This window comes from Salvelinus alpinus, chromosome 18, assembly GCF_045679555.1.
Source record: "Salvelinus alpinus chromosome 18, SLU_Salpinus.1, whole genome shotgun sequence".
Taxonomy (NCBI): Eukaryota; Metazoa; Chordata; class Actinopteri; order Salmoniformes; family Salmonidae; genus Salvelinus; species Salvelinus alpinus.
In genome coordinates this window covers 21813440-21825530 of record NC_092103.1, presented here as the reverse complement: position 1 = coordinate 21825530, position 12091 = coordinate 21813440, and the positions used below count along the sequence as shown (strand labels likewise).

General features: G+C 41.5%; 1 protein-coding gene across 2 annotated transcripts in view; it reads right to left on the bottom strand.

The window, feature by feature from the left end:
- LOC139543999 (astrotactin-2-like) overlaps window positions 1–12091 on the bottom strand; it is a 450311-nt gene that overhangs the window by 225570 nt on the left and 212650 nt on the right. For both annotated transcript variants that reach the window (XM_071350635.1, XM_071350634.1), the window contains 3 exons: window positions 6613–6697; window positions 5838–5912; window positions 2951–3088 (listed from right to left, as the gene is read on the bottom strand). In XM_071350635.1, coding sequence (XP_071206736.1) covers window positions 2951–3088; window positions 5838–5912; window positions 6613–6697 — 298 coding nt within the window. The remainder of the gene's footprint in view (window positions 1–2950; window positions 3089–5837; window positions 5913–6612; window positions 6698–12091) is intronic.

Sequence of the window (12091 nt, the reverse complement as noted above, 5' to 3'; positions counted from 1 at the left end):
CATGAATGGAAACAGGTGAATTAACACTCCTCAGTTAGCAGGCTCAAGCAAGCTAAAACCCACATGGTAGCAAAAACGAACTACCAGAAATTGTTATACATGATTTAAACACACTTTGCTGTAGGCTACCATTTGCTAGTTAACAAAAATCATCTATGTCATACAAAATATATTCACCCCACCCAGTATTATAATCAAAACTTACCAGAAAGCATGAAGTCCTTGGTTCAGACAGTGTAGTAGTGTGGGCTCAATAGCATCTCATTAGTGTGCAAGATCAGCTGTAGATGTGATGGAAGAGTGCACTGCACATGTGATGGAAGAATGCACTGTGCATGCAGAGGGTTGCAATTCCAGTGAACTGGGGATATTTTAACCAAAATATGCCACAAGACCTAGAATTGCCTTATGTGTATCCCACAAATAAGCTAACTTTTTTTATGAATTTAAGCAAAATTCCCCAAATTCCCAGACTTAACTTCCCATGGAAAATTTCTAGAAATTTCCCGGAAAGTTTCCGACCGCAGTTGCCTCAGGCAGCGCAACACATCTCCTTCACATAGATATGATCAGGCTGTTGATTTTGGAATGTTGTCCCACCTGGAGTGCGGAATTTCTGCACATTGGCGGGAACTGGAACATGCTGTCGTACACGTTGATGCAGAGCATGCTCAACGGGTGACAAGTCTGGTGAGTATGCAGGCCATTGTCCTGTTGTAAAACAAATTATAATCCCACTAAGCTCAAACCAGATGGGATGGCGCATCGCTGCAGAATGCTGTGGTAGCCATGCTGGTTAAGTGTGGCTTGAATTCTAAATAAATCACAGAGTGTAACCAGTAAAGCACCCCCACATCATCCCATCTCCTCCTCCATGCTTCACGTTGGGAACCACACATGCAGAGATCATCCGGTCACCTACTCTGTGTCTCACAAAGACACAACGGTTGAAACCAAAAATCTCAAATCTGGACTCATCAAACCAAAGGACATATTTCCACCGGGCTAATGTCCCTTGTTTGTGTTCCTTGGCCCAAGCAAGTCTCTTCTTTATATTGGTGTCCTTTAGTAGTGGTTTCTTTGCAGCAATTCAAGCATGAAGGCCTGATTCACGCAGTCTCCTCTGAACCGTTGATGTTGAGATGTGTCTGTTACTTGAACTCTGTTAAGCATTTATTTGGGCGGCAATTTCTGAGGCTTGTAACTCTAATTTATCCTCTGCAGCAAAGGTAACTCTGGGTGTTCCTTTCCTGTGGCGGTCTTCATGAGAGCCAGTTTCATCATAGTGCTTAATGGTTTTTGCGACTGCACTTGAAGAAACTTGAAAAGTTCTTGAAATTTTACAGATTGACTGACCATCATGTCCTAAAGTAATGATGGACTGTAGTTTCTCTTTGCTTTTTTGAGCTGTTATTGCCATAATATGGACTTGTCTTTTACTTTGAAGAATGTCAAATATAAAATATATTTAGATTTGTTTCACACTTGTTTTGGTTACTACATGATTCCATATGTGTTATTTCATAGTTTTGATGTCTTCACTATTATTCTACAATGTAGAAAAGAGTAAAAATAAAGAAAAACCGTTGAATGAGTAGGTGTGCCCAAACTTTTGACTGGTACTGTATATGTGAAATGAGTTTTGATTTAGAATGGACCATTATCATACACCTATCTCGAAACAGGGGCAGCAGGAAAAAATACATGTCATCTATGCACTTAAATAGCAAATAGAGGATTATTTTCCCGTGGTTAACTTTCATGCCAGCCAGGTAGGCTATACTCCTGTTGTAAAGATAAGCAATGTGCTTAATATTAGGAAAGTTGAGAAATACATATAATAGGCCTAGCCTATAGAAAGCTGATGGGATCATCCTATTTTTAGTAGAGGCCATCACGCCGTTTTCTCGCGCAATTGCACAGCCTTTAGAAATGTTGCGCAACATGAGCTCATGTGCTCTCATGAAGTGTTTTATTAGATTTTCGATTGCATTTGCATTGATGTCAGAGTGAATAGAGCGACAATAGTGCTGAGTACCAGGCAGTTAGCTAATGACCATCAGCATCATCAGAGCTTGGAGAATACGAATTACTACAACAGTCCAGTCAAGACCGTGGTGAAGACGACGAGCATGCAGATGAGTTTCTGACAGTTTGTGCAGAAATCCTTTGGTTGTGGAAATCCACAGTTTCATCACCTGTCCAGGTGGCTGGTCTAAGACTATCCCGCAGGTAGGAAGAAGCCAGATGTGGAGGTCCTTGTCTGGCGTGGTTACACGTGGTCTGCGGTTGTGAGTCCGGTTGTACGTACTGCCAATTTCTCCAAAACTACGTTGGAGGTGTCTTATGGTAGAGAAATGAACATTGAATGCTTTGACAACAGCTCTGGTGGACATTCCTGCAGTCAGCATGCCAATTTTCCGGTAGTCAGAATGCCATTGCACGCTCCCTCAAAACTTGAGACATCTGTGTGACAAAACTGCACATTTTAGAGTTGCCTTTTATTGTCCACAGCACAAGGTGCACCTGTGTAATGATCATGCTGTTTAATCAGCTTCTTGATATGCCACACTTGTCAGGTAAATAGATTATTTTGGCAATGGAGAAATGCTCACTAACAGGGATGTTAACAAATTTGTGCACAAACTTTGAGAGAAACAAGCTTTTGTGAGTATGGAACATTTCTGGGATCTTTTATTTCAGCTCATGAAACATGGAACCAACAGTTCACATGTTGCATTTATATTTTTGTTCAGTATGTAAATTAAACCTACCCATCATAAAACAGAACCTTAACCATTAGAAGAAAGAAAAATTGACCTCTGATCAGGTTTTCGCAGGCGATCTTCACCCTCACATACAGAGAAGCTTGTATAGGTAAACTGACCTTAGAACAGGTCTCAGAAAATACATATCTGCCAACACATTGTATTTTTAAAGGTAAACTGACCTGACATCCCCAGGGTCCTCTGTCACCAGCACATCAGTCTTGCAACTGGCGATGGGGTTGATTGACAGCTCCACCGGTGGCACCACAAAGCTCTTACTGACTGGCAGCCACAGACCCTGGCCTAGGCTGTAGGACGACCTGCATTGGCACAGAGACAATGAGATACTTAAGTGTCAAAAACGACAAGCACGTGCTCATCCTCCATATTAAACCATCAGCTAAATATAAATCAGTCAGCATTACAACAGCTGGTAAGGGCCTGTCCTTTTGACATAGAGCCACGGACATTTTTGTCTGTTTATATTTGTTATTAATGCCATCTGTATCGAAAGCAATGGGGTGGAGGTGGCACCAAAATGCATATAATTAAATTGTGTTTAGCATTAAACTAAAAAGTTAGTGCTTATATGAGGAAAGTTGAGATAAGAGAATATTGATCCATGCTACTGTGCATAAAGTTTAGACTTTGGGCCAGAGGGCTTATCCTGACCACATGACCTGACCGATGCTGTGTGAGTTCCATCAGTGTTATCAGTCATTCATCAGTGTTATCAGTCATTCAACAGTGTTATCAGTCATTCATCAGTGTTATCAGTCATTCAACAGTGTTATCAGTCATTCATCAGTGTTATCAGTCATTCAACAGTGTTATCAGTCATTCATCAGTGTTATCAGTCATTCAACAGTGTTATCAGTCATTCATCAGTGTTATCAGTCATTCAACAGTGTTATCAGTCATTCATCAGTGTTATCAGTCATTCATCAGTGTTATCAGTCATTCAACAGTGTTATCAGTCATTCATCAGTGTTATCAGTCATTCAACAGTGTTATCAGTCATTCAACAGTGGTATCAGTCATTCAACAGTGTTATCAGTCATTCAACAGTGTTATCAGTCATTCAACAGTGTTATCAGTCATTCAACAGTGTTATCAGTCATTCAACAGCGCTACAGCAGTAGTGTTAATATTAGCAGTTCTACCACGGCAATTAACATTATGTCATATTACACAATTATCATTAAACATTTTAAACATTTTACATACAGTTTATGACCGTTAATCCCTGTGTATAATCTCTTACTGAGAATCAGCATTGAGTGTGCAGTGTGATCGCTGATCAAGCAACAAATGTTCTCTAAACGAGTTGGGTCATTAGCTTGAGCTGCAAATGTTTTATCGACTAATAGAGTAGGAATATGAAGAGAAAATTTATTCTCGTAGGCTCAATCAAAACTGCATTTCCATGAATTATCAGTGAATAAGAAACACAGGCATAAATAAGGTATAAACGGAAGTTTAGATATTAATAAGTTATTACCTTGCAAAAAGAATCTGCATAGATTCTCTTTCAGTCTTCAATAACGATACACAAAATATACATTTGATTTGAATACAATTCTCAGATATTGAGTTGTTACTCAATATTGTATTAAAATCAAATGTATATTGTGTGTGTCATTATCAAAGACTGAGAGAGAGAACTATTATGAATCATAATAACATCTCCTGCTAATGGTTTACTCAACGTGGCTTAGGCTGGCTGTCATGGCCTTGTGACTGACGTTAAGCCATTGCCAATGCTGCGTTATGTTATGGAGACTTCAGCCAATATCTCATTTTATAAGCTCTTTGTCAGTAGTCATTTAAAGAGGTGCTCAGAGCAGTGGGCAGGGTGCGACCGGCCCTGACCTGGGTTATAGACAGGAACACAATGAATCAGGCCTGATCAATGGCCACGTCCACTCATAAATAAGACACTGACAGCCACTCCGTTCTCTCACTATGGAGCCCATTGATCGGCCCCTGCTCCTCTCCCCATCCATCACACACACCTGGAGGCTTTATCAAAGGTGTGTGTGTGGGGGGTACAAGTGTGTGTGTGTGTGTGTGTGTGCACGTACATGTGCGTGAATACAGGAGAGAATCAGAGGGGGATGACAGCTCGGTTAAGAAAAATAAATATGAGATATTCTCAGGGTTTTTTCCCTATAAACTTCCACACCAGGCATTTGATTATGGCAGGGAAAACAGCTTATTCATGAAAAGCTGAGAAAAGATCTGTAGTGATTCTGACAAGAGCGACAGAAAGGCAATATTTGAAATGTAATTATCTCTCTCAACTGCAAGGTAGAGGCTCTGAGCGACAAATTCATCATAGGATTTAAGATTATTCTGCTGTGCCATAAAAACCTACAGCCCCATTTCATATTATTTACTGTTTCAGTCTTACATCACCTAGTCTATTCTTATTTTGGGAGGTTAAACTATATTCTCTGACACCCCTTCCTTGAAGTCATCATGACCTCCCCAATTACAACACACCCCAGAAAGGGGGTCTTTTGAAGAAAACCACTAATTTGCCAAAGGCATGGGTTAGAAGCCCTTGAAAGGTTCTATTGACTGGCACAGCCACATCCAACTGTACAGAGCATTTGTGCTAGCACTCCTCAGAAAAATGTCACAGAGAATGTCCCTGTCAAGAAAGGCCCTGTGACAAAGACTGGCACTAAGAGTACTTAAAAGCGCTGTCCATGACATATCCTTTGGCTATTTCTTCACAGGGCCGCATTCTCTGTGTGTGTGTGTGTGCGTGCGTGCGTGCGTGCGTGCGTGCGTGCGTGCGTGCGTGCGTGCGCGTGCATTATTGTGTACTATCGGTCATACACTATTGTGTGTGTACTATTGTGTTCAGAGCAGAAGCTGAGGCGGATGTATGGAGGTGACAATCACACAGTCCCAGATCCTATAGTGCGTGGAAGTGGCTGGTAGTGTACACAGCGTTCCAGTTTCTCCAGACTTCAGAGTAGTTGATCTGAAAGACATTATTTTGGCAGACCACCAGCTATGCTCTCAGACGAGGGTGCTTGGATTAACATGTCTCCTCACCTGAATATCTTTTCTGGCGTTTGCTCCCCTGTGACGAGGTCATAACCCTTCTCCAGGTTAGTGTAGGGCCAGGGACTGGGGAGAGAGCAGGGAGGAAGAGGACCATTGTATGTATACACTGAACAATCCACATTTATAAACACACTCTTCTTATACATTCATGCACGATCAAAATAAGCTAAATTGCAGAGGAAAAATCAGAGGCAGGAAAATGTTAATACACCATATTACAAAATGAATAGATTAATAAGTAAGTGAGTTGATATACAGTACAGGTTTCTGCTCAGTACAACATAGTTATACAAGGTCATGTTATACAATTAGCTCTGGCTTTAAATACCAAAGATGATCCTCCTTTACTCCTGAATTGGCAAAATGGGATTGGATCTGTGATTGGTGGGTAGGGACCGAGTTCATCATGATGATGGGGAATTTGCATAGCTAGAGGAGGCTGCCGTTTTATTGGCCCAGCTGTTGGGCCAGTCGAGTTAATTAGCATGCAGAGTCTGAGTCAGGAAGAGAGCTTACACTTGACTGGGCACAAGGCAAGGTGATGAATGTCTCATCTCCCTCTCCCTCTCTCTCCGTCTCTATCTCTCTCCCTATCTTACCCTCTCCCTCTCTCTCGCTCTCCCTCCCTTCTCTCCCCCTATCCCTCCCTCCCTGTTCATTTCCCTTTCGCTCTCTCCCGCCCTCTCTCACTCTGCCTCTCTTCTCCTCTTGTCTCGTCAGTGAGGTGACAGTTAGTGTGCAGGGCAGAGCCGGCAGGACTCACCCTTCATTGCGTCCCCAGTCACTGCGAACACAGAGATGTTTATGCACCAGGTCAATGGAATAGCCCTCATGACAGCTGCATTCACCTGCAGGATGGGGGGGAACAAAGTGACAGATATATGAATTCCTCCCGCAGCGGAATAAATTACCCCGTGTGTCTTCCAGGGCCTCCCTGCTCATCCATAATTAGGCAATAATCAGTTGGCATTGGACTTAGTTTGGCAGCTACTGCTCAACACCAACCTCCCGCCTCTTCTCCTCACCTCAATCTCCACCTCAGACATGCTGGAACTCTAAACTGGAGTAAATACGCCCCCCTACAACTTCAACACTCACCCCCTTCTCTACCCCTGGCATGTTCTGATCCACCCATGGTGTCTTATAAACTTCACATTCTCTTTGTAAGTCGCTCTGGATAAGAGCGTCTGCTAAATGACTTAAATGTAATGTAAATGTAGACACTGTCTGACCATGAACATTTAACCCCAAACACTCTGGGTTAAAAAAACACTGTGGGGCTCCCGAGTGGCCAGCGGTCTAAGGCACTGCATCACAGTGCTTGAGGTGTCACTACAGATCCGGGTTCGATCCCGGGCTGTGTCACAGCCGGCCGCGACCGGGAGACCTATGAGGATGTGCACAATTGGCCCAGCACTGTCAGAGTTAGGGGAGGGTATGGCAGGCCGGGATATCCTTGTCCCATCGCAATCTAGCAACTTCTGTGGCGGGCCGGGCGCATGCACGCTGACACAGTCACCAGTTGGACTGTGTTTCCTCCGACACATTGGTGCATCTGGCTTCCGTTCTAAGTGAGCAGTGCGGCTTGGCAGGGTCGTGTTTCAGAGGACGCATGGCTCTCGACCTTCGCCTCTCCAGTCCATACAGGATTTGCAGCGATGGGACAAGTCTGCAACTACCAATTTGATATCACAAAATTGAGGAGAAAAAGGGGCAAAAAGTTACAAATGTAAAAAAAATGTTTTTTTATCAAACCTCTCCACTCTTGACTCACAGCACTCTTTCCATCCCCCATCAACAATAACAACTTTTCAAACCAATGCTGTAACAAGCTCTAATCTCTGACAGCACTCTAACCACAACCCTGTACACATCTACCACACTTATCTAGTTACTCTCTACTTCACTCCCTCCATATTTAACAACCCTCCTCTACAACAAACCTTCATGTTCTCTCCCTGACTCCATCTCTACCACCACCCATTCCCGGACTCTCTCTCACCTGGCATCTAACTACATGTACTTCACACCCAGTCCTCTCTTAATGACGCCCATCAGATGTATTCTCTGAGGAAAAAGCATGTATTTACCTCTACAATGCACCACACATCCACAGAGGCCATCATGTACAGTATTCTCCTTCTATTTTGTAAGCAACTCCTATGAAATTGTAGATATATCGGTAGGAAGTACCATCACAACAATACAACATATGACTGTGGTACATCTTGGTGTGATGTATACTTGAAATGGCCAGACTTTTTTTCTCTTGACCCATCTCTCTATCAACTAAACCACCATTCCTTTTCATTTTGGACCCGCAACATTTTCAATGGCAGAAAGCAAACATTAAATTCATAGCTTTTATGCTAGACGACTGTAAGACAAAAGCATTGCCATAGTGGCAACAGTGCCTTTGAAAAGATAGATGCCAAGGATAAGGGGGTGGTGCTCTGAAAAGTGTTCCATAGCATAACATAAACAGTGCAATGACACTTCGCTAAAACAGCAAAGGTGTAAAGCAAAGTGAATTATGAATCTGCACATACTGTATCTACAAAACAACTAAAAAATAAAGAATGAATGCAAAGTCAACAAAAATTGAGAAGATTAAAATGCAGCTTTTGATACTCATTGTATCTTTTTCCCTCTCACCTCTGCTCAGATGAAAGCATCCAAGGCAGGGGGGGAAATGATACAGTATGGCACATGATGCATCTTTCATTTCACATGTTTTTAATCCATACAGAATCATAGCAGGGGGAAAGCGCCAGGCTTGTTCTAACCAGGCCTCGGGGAGCTGATTTATGATCTCTCAGTAGATTTGAGGCGGCAGATTCATAAAACATAAAAACATATCTAAAAAACAAACACTGAATAAGGGGAAAGCGCCCTCTGTGTCTTCTGCCATGCAGGCATTTTCACTGCTCTGTGGTTTACATTGCCTCTCATCCCAACCCAGCCCTGAGTCTACTGCAGAACATTGTGTTTCTCAACTCTCCTCTGATGTTACAGAAATAAGTCGTTTTCTATGGGCCTATGGAACATCTTGAGTTGCGGAGTGAGGGACTAATACAGGCATTATCACTGCACTATGGTTCAGGCTGCCTCTCATACACCAAAGCCCCAGTCTACCGCTGAACATTTTGTTCCTGAATGTCACTCTGTTGTTACAGAACTATACAGTGTATTGCTATGAACCTAAGTAACCATTTGAATTGGGGGAGCGGGTAACAAATGTCTGTTGTCAAATGACCTCCGCTGGGGGCACTTGAGTCTTACTGACAAGAACATGATGATCACATTGTTTATCTAACTGCAGACAATTCTAATTCTTTCTCAGGGAGAATACCTTCCTACTTTTGATATTCTCATCCTCACCTCTTACTTGTTGAAATGTATATGGGATGTTCACTGCTAATTGTTTCATTAACCTCATTACATTTTTTGGGGTAAATATTTTCTTAACTATTTCTTGAACTTGATTGTTGGTTAAGGTTAAGGTTGCCTGTTGTAATCGGTGCATGTGACAAATATAATTTGATATGATTTGATAATATTCAAATGGTAGTCAGAGTGAAAAACACAATAAACAAAATAAAAAAACGGTTCTTACTCAGTATCTATATAATAATAATTTGGTGGGTGCTTATATCTGTCCTATTTCACATATGTACAAGTGTGTACTAATTGAATTCCAAATTTCAAAAAAGTCGCTTTACCCACATGTGTTCTGGCTCTGGCCCAACCCATCGGATTCTGAGACCAATCAGACGGTCTAGAATGGATTTCCATTCTAGAAATCTTCGGGAAGGTCTCAGATCCAAAGTCACTGCGGAGAGGAAACGTCTGTGGGCATGGCGTAGCGTTTTGGCCGGAGCAAGGAGTTTTGGTAGCCAGTCAATGATTTCATATGGTCAAACTGCAATTATGGAGATTTGTGGACAGTTGTGCATTGCTCCATATGCGCCACTAGTGTGAAAAGCCTATAAAAGGCATTGTCATTGGCGGTAAAAGTCGACCACAACATTAGCATTGCACAGAATAACCCTCCTGTTGACTGGCCCATGGTCCCTCATGGGGTTATAACACTGAAATAAATATATGAACAGGAGTCATGAAACACCATTCACATTTTATCACCAAGTTCTTAATAATTCATTAAGTGAGTTTATGAGCCGGGGACATAACGGATTCAGGCACAAGCACCTTGGCTAGCAGGGAACAGCTACTGCCTTAATGATGTGAGAATGTGCACCACTTTCTTGTGTTGCTAGCTACCTGCTGAATAGCAGAGGCAAATTGAAAGGCCTTGATGTCGGAGGTGAGAGCTTCCTTTGCTCATAAAGGAACATTTTATCCGCGTTTAATCAGAAGCTTTTAATGAGGATTTTTTTAAACTAATATGAATATTGTACCTGTAACCACCCCAACAAAAAATGCCAAAACAAAACTAAATGTTGTCGTCAAAAAAAGGTAATATGTTGAGGGATAAGAATTCAGAGCAATTAATTCAGGAATTTCCCAAATGTAAGGCATTTATAGAGTCTAAAGTACCGGGGCTGGGTTTCTACTAAGCTGACATATGGCATTTTTTAAAGTTGTTAATACCAAGGATAATTTAGCTATCTGATTTTACATTTTAAGACCCCTGTAGGTATACATTTTTTTAATTAGCTGATGAAACATTGACTTTTAACTTACTAAATCAAAACAAAGTATGTTTTAAAGTGTCTGTCCTATATCTAAGAGAGATAATTGAAAGGTCAGGAAATAATTTCAATATTTTTTTGTACCCATATTTAAAGGGATACTTCAGGACTTCCCCAGAGTCAGATGAACTTGTGAATAACATTGTTATGTCTCTGTGTGAAGAAAGTTAGAGGTAGTTCCGCAAGCCTATGCTAACTTGTACTTCTCACCTGCATCTTCCTCTCTCTCTCTCTCTTTCTGGATCTATCTCTATCTCTCGCGTTCTTTCTCTCACACACATGCACACACATTCACACACACAATTCTGGCCCTGCATTTCTCACTCGCTCATCTCATCTCTAAAATGTTCACAACAAACTCTTTCATAAATGCTTTTGGCAACCAGAATCCCTCATCAGCGCATTTATTGTTTTCTAAATTAAAGCCAAAATGAAAAACAGTAGAGTGTGCGTTAACTGGAGACTAGGGCTGTTGCGGTAACCATATTACCGCCACACCAGCGGTCACGAGTCATGTAAGCAGTCAAATTCCACGTGGCCATTTAGTCACGGTAATTAGGCTTCTCCAAGCTCTGATGCTGGTCATTAGTAGCCTACCAAACTTGCTAACTGCCTGGTACTCAGCACTCTATTGTCACTCTAATCACTCTGACATCAATGCAAACGCATTTGAAAATCTAATCAAACACTTCATGAGAGCCCATGAGCTCATGTTGCGCAATATTTCTATAGGCTATGCAATTGAGTGATTAAAAAAGTCTATTAAAAGTCTATTAAAAAAGAGGACGATCCCTTCAGATTTCTATAGGCTATGCCTACTATATTTATTTCTCTACTTTCCTAATATTAAGCACATTGCTTATCTTTACAACAGGAGTATAGCCTACCTGGCTGGCATTAAAATAAACCATGGGGAAAAGCGTCCTCCATTCGCTAAGTGCACAGATTACAGTAATATTTGGTTTTTCCGCTGCCCCTGTTTCGATACAGGTGCATGATAAGGGTCCATTCTAAATCAAAACAAATGTCACACATATTATTTAGTATATGTAAAGACAAGATTAAATCAAGAATGGTCTGATGGGTGACAATTATAGCCTATCACCTGTGAATGATATATTATCACTTGTGAATGATGCCTAGCATAAGAAACAATACTTTTTTTTGCAACTTTTCTGAATCATAGTCACACACCTCATGTAGCCTAGCCCATAGGCCTATATGTTTTAATAATGTTTGTATCACAACTAAAGTGGCTAAAAAACGTCTTAAAATTAAGCACATTAATCCGCTTTAGAAGGGGTGTAGAGCCTATACATAAGCAGTTTGGGGAAGATCATTTTCCACATAAAAATGCCCCTTTATAATAAAAGCATTACTTGCATGATTGGATTTGTGGTCACTTTTGATAATGGTGTTTTCCACTAATGGAACATTCGCGCTTATAGCCTACTACCATGTGCGCATGTAATGGCAGATTTCCTCCTCTTCGTCTGAAGAGGAGGTGTAGCAGGGATCGGACCAAAACGC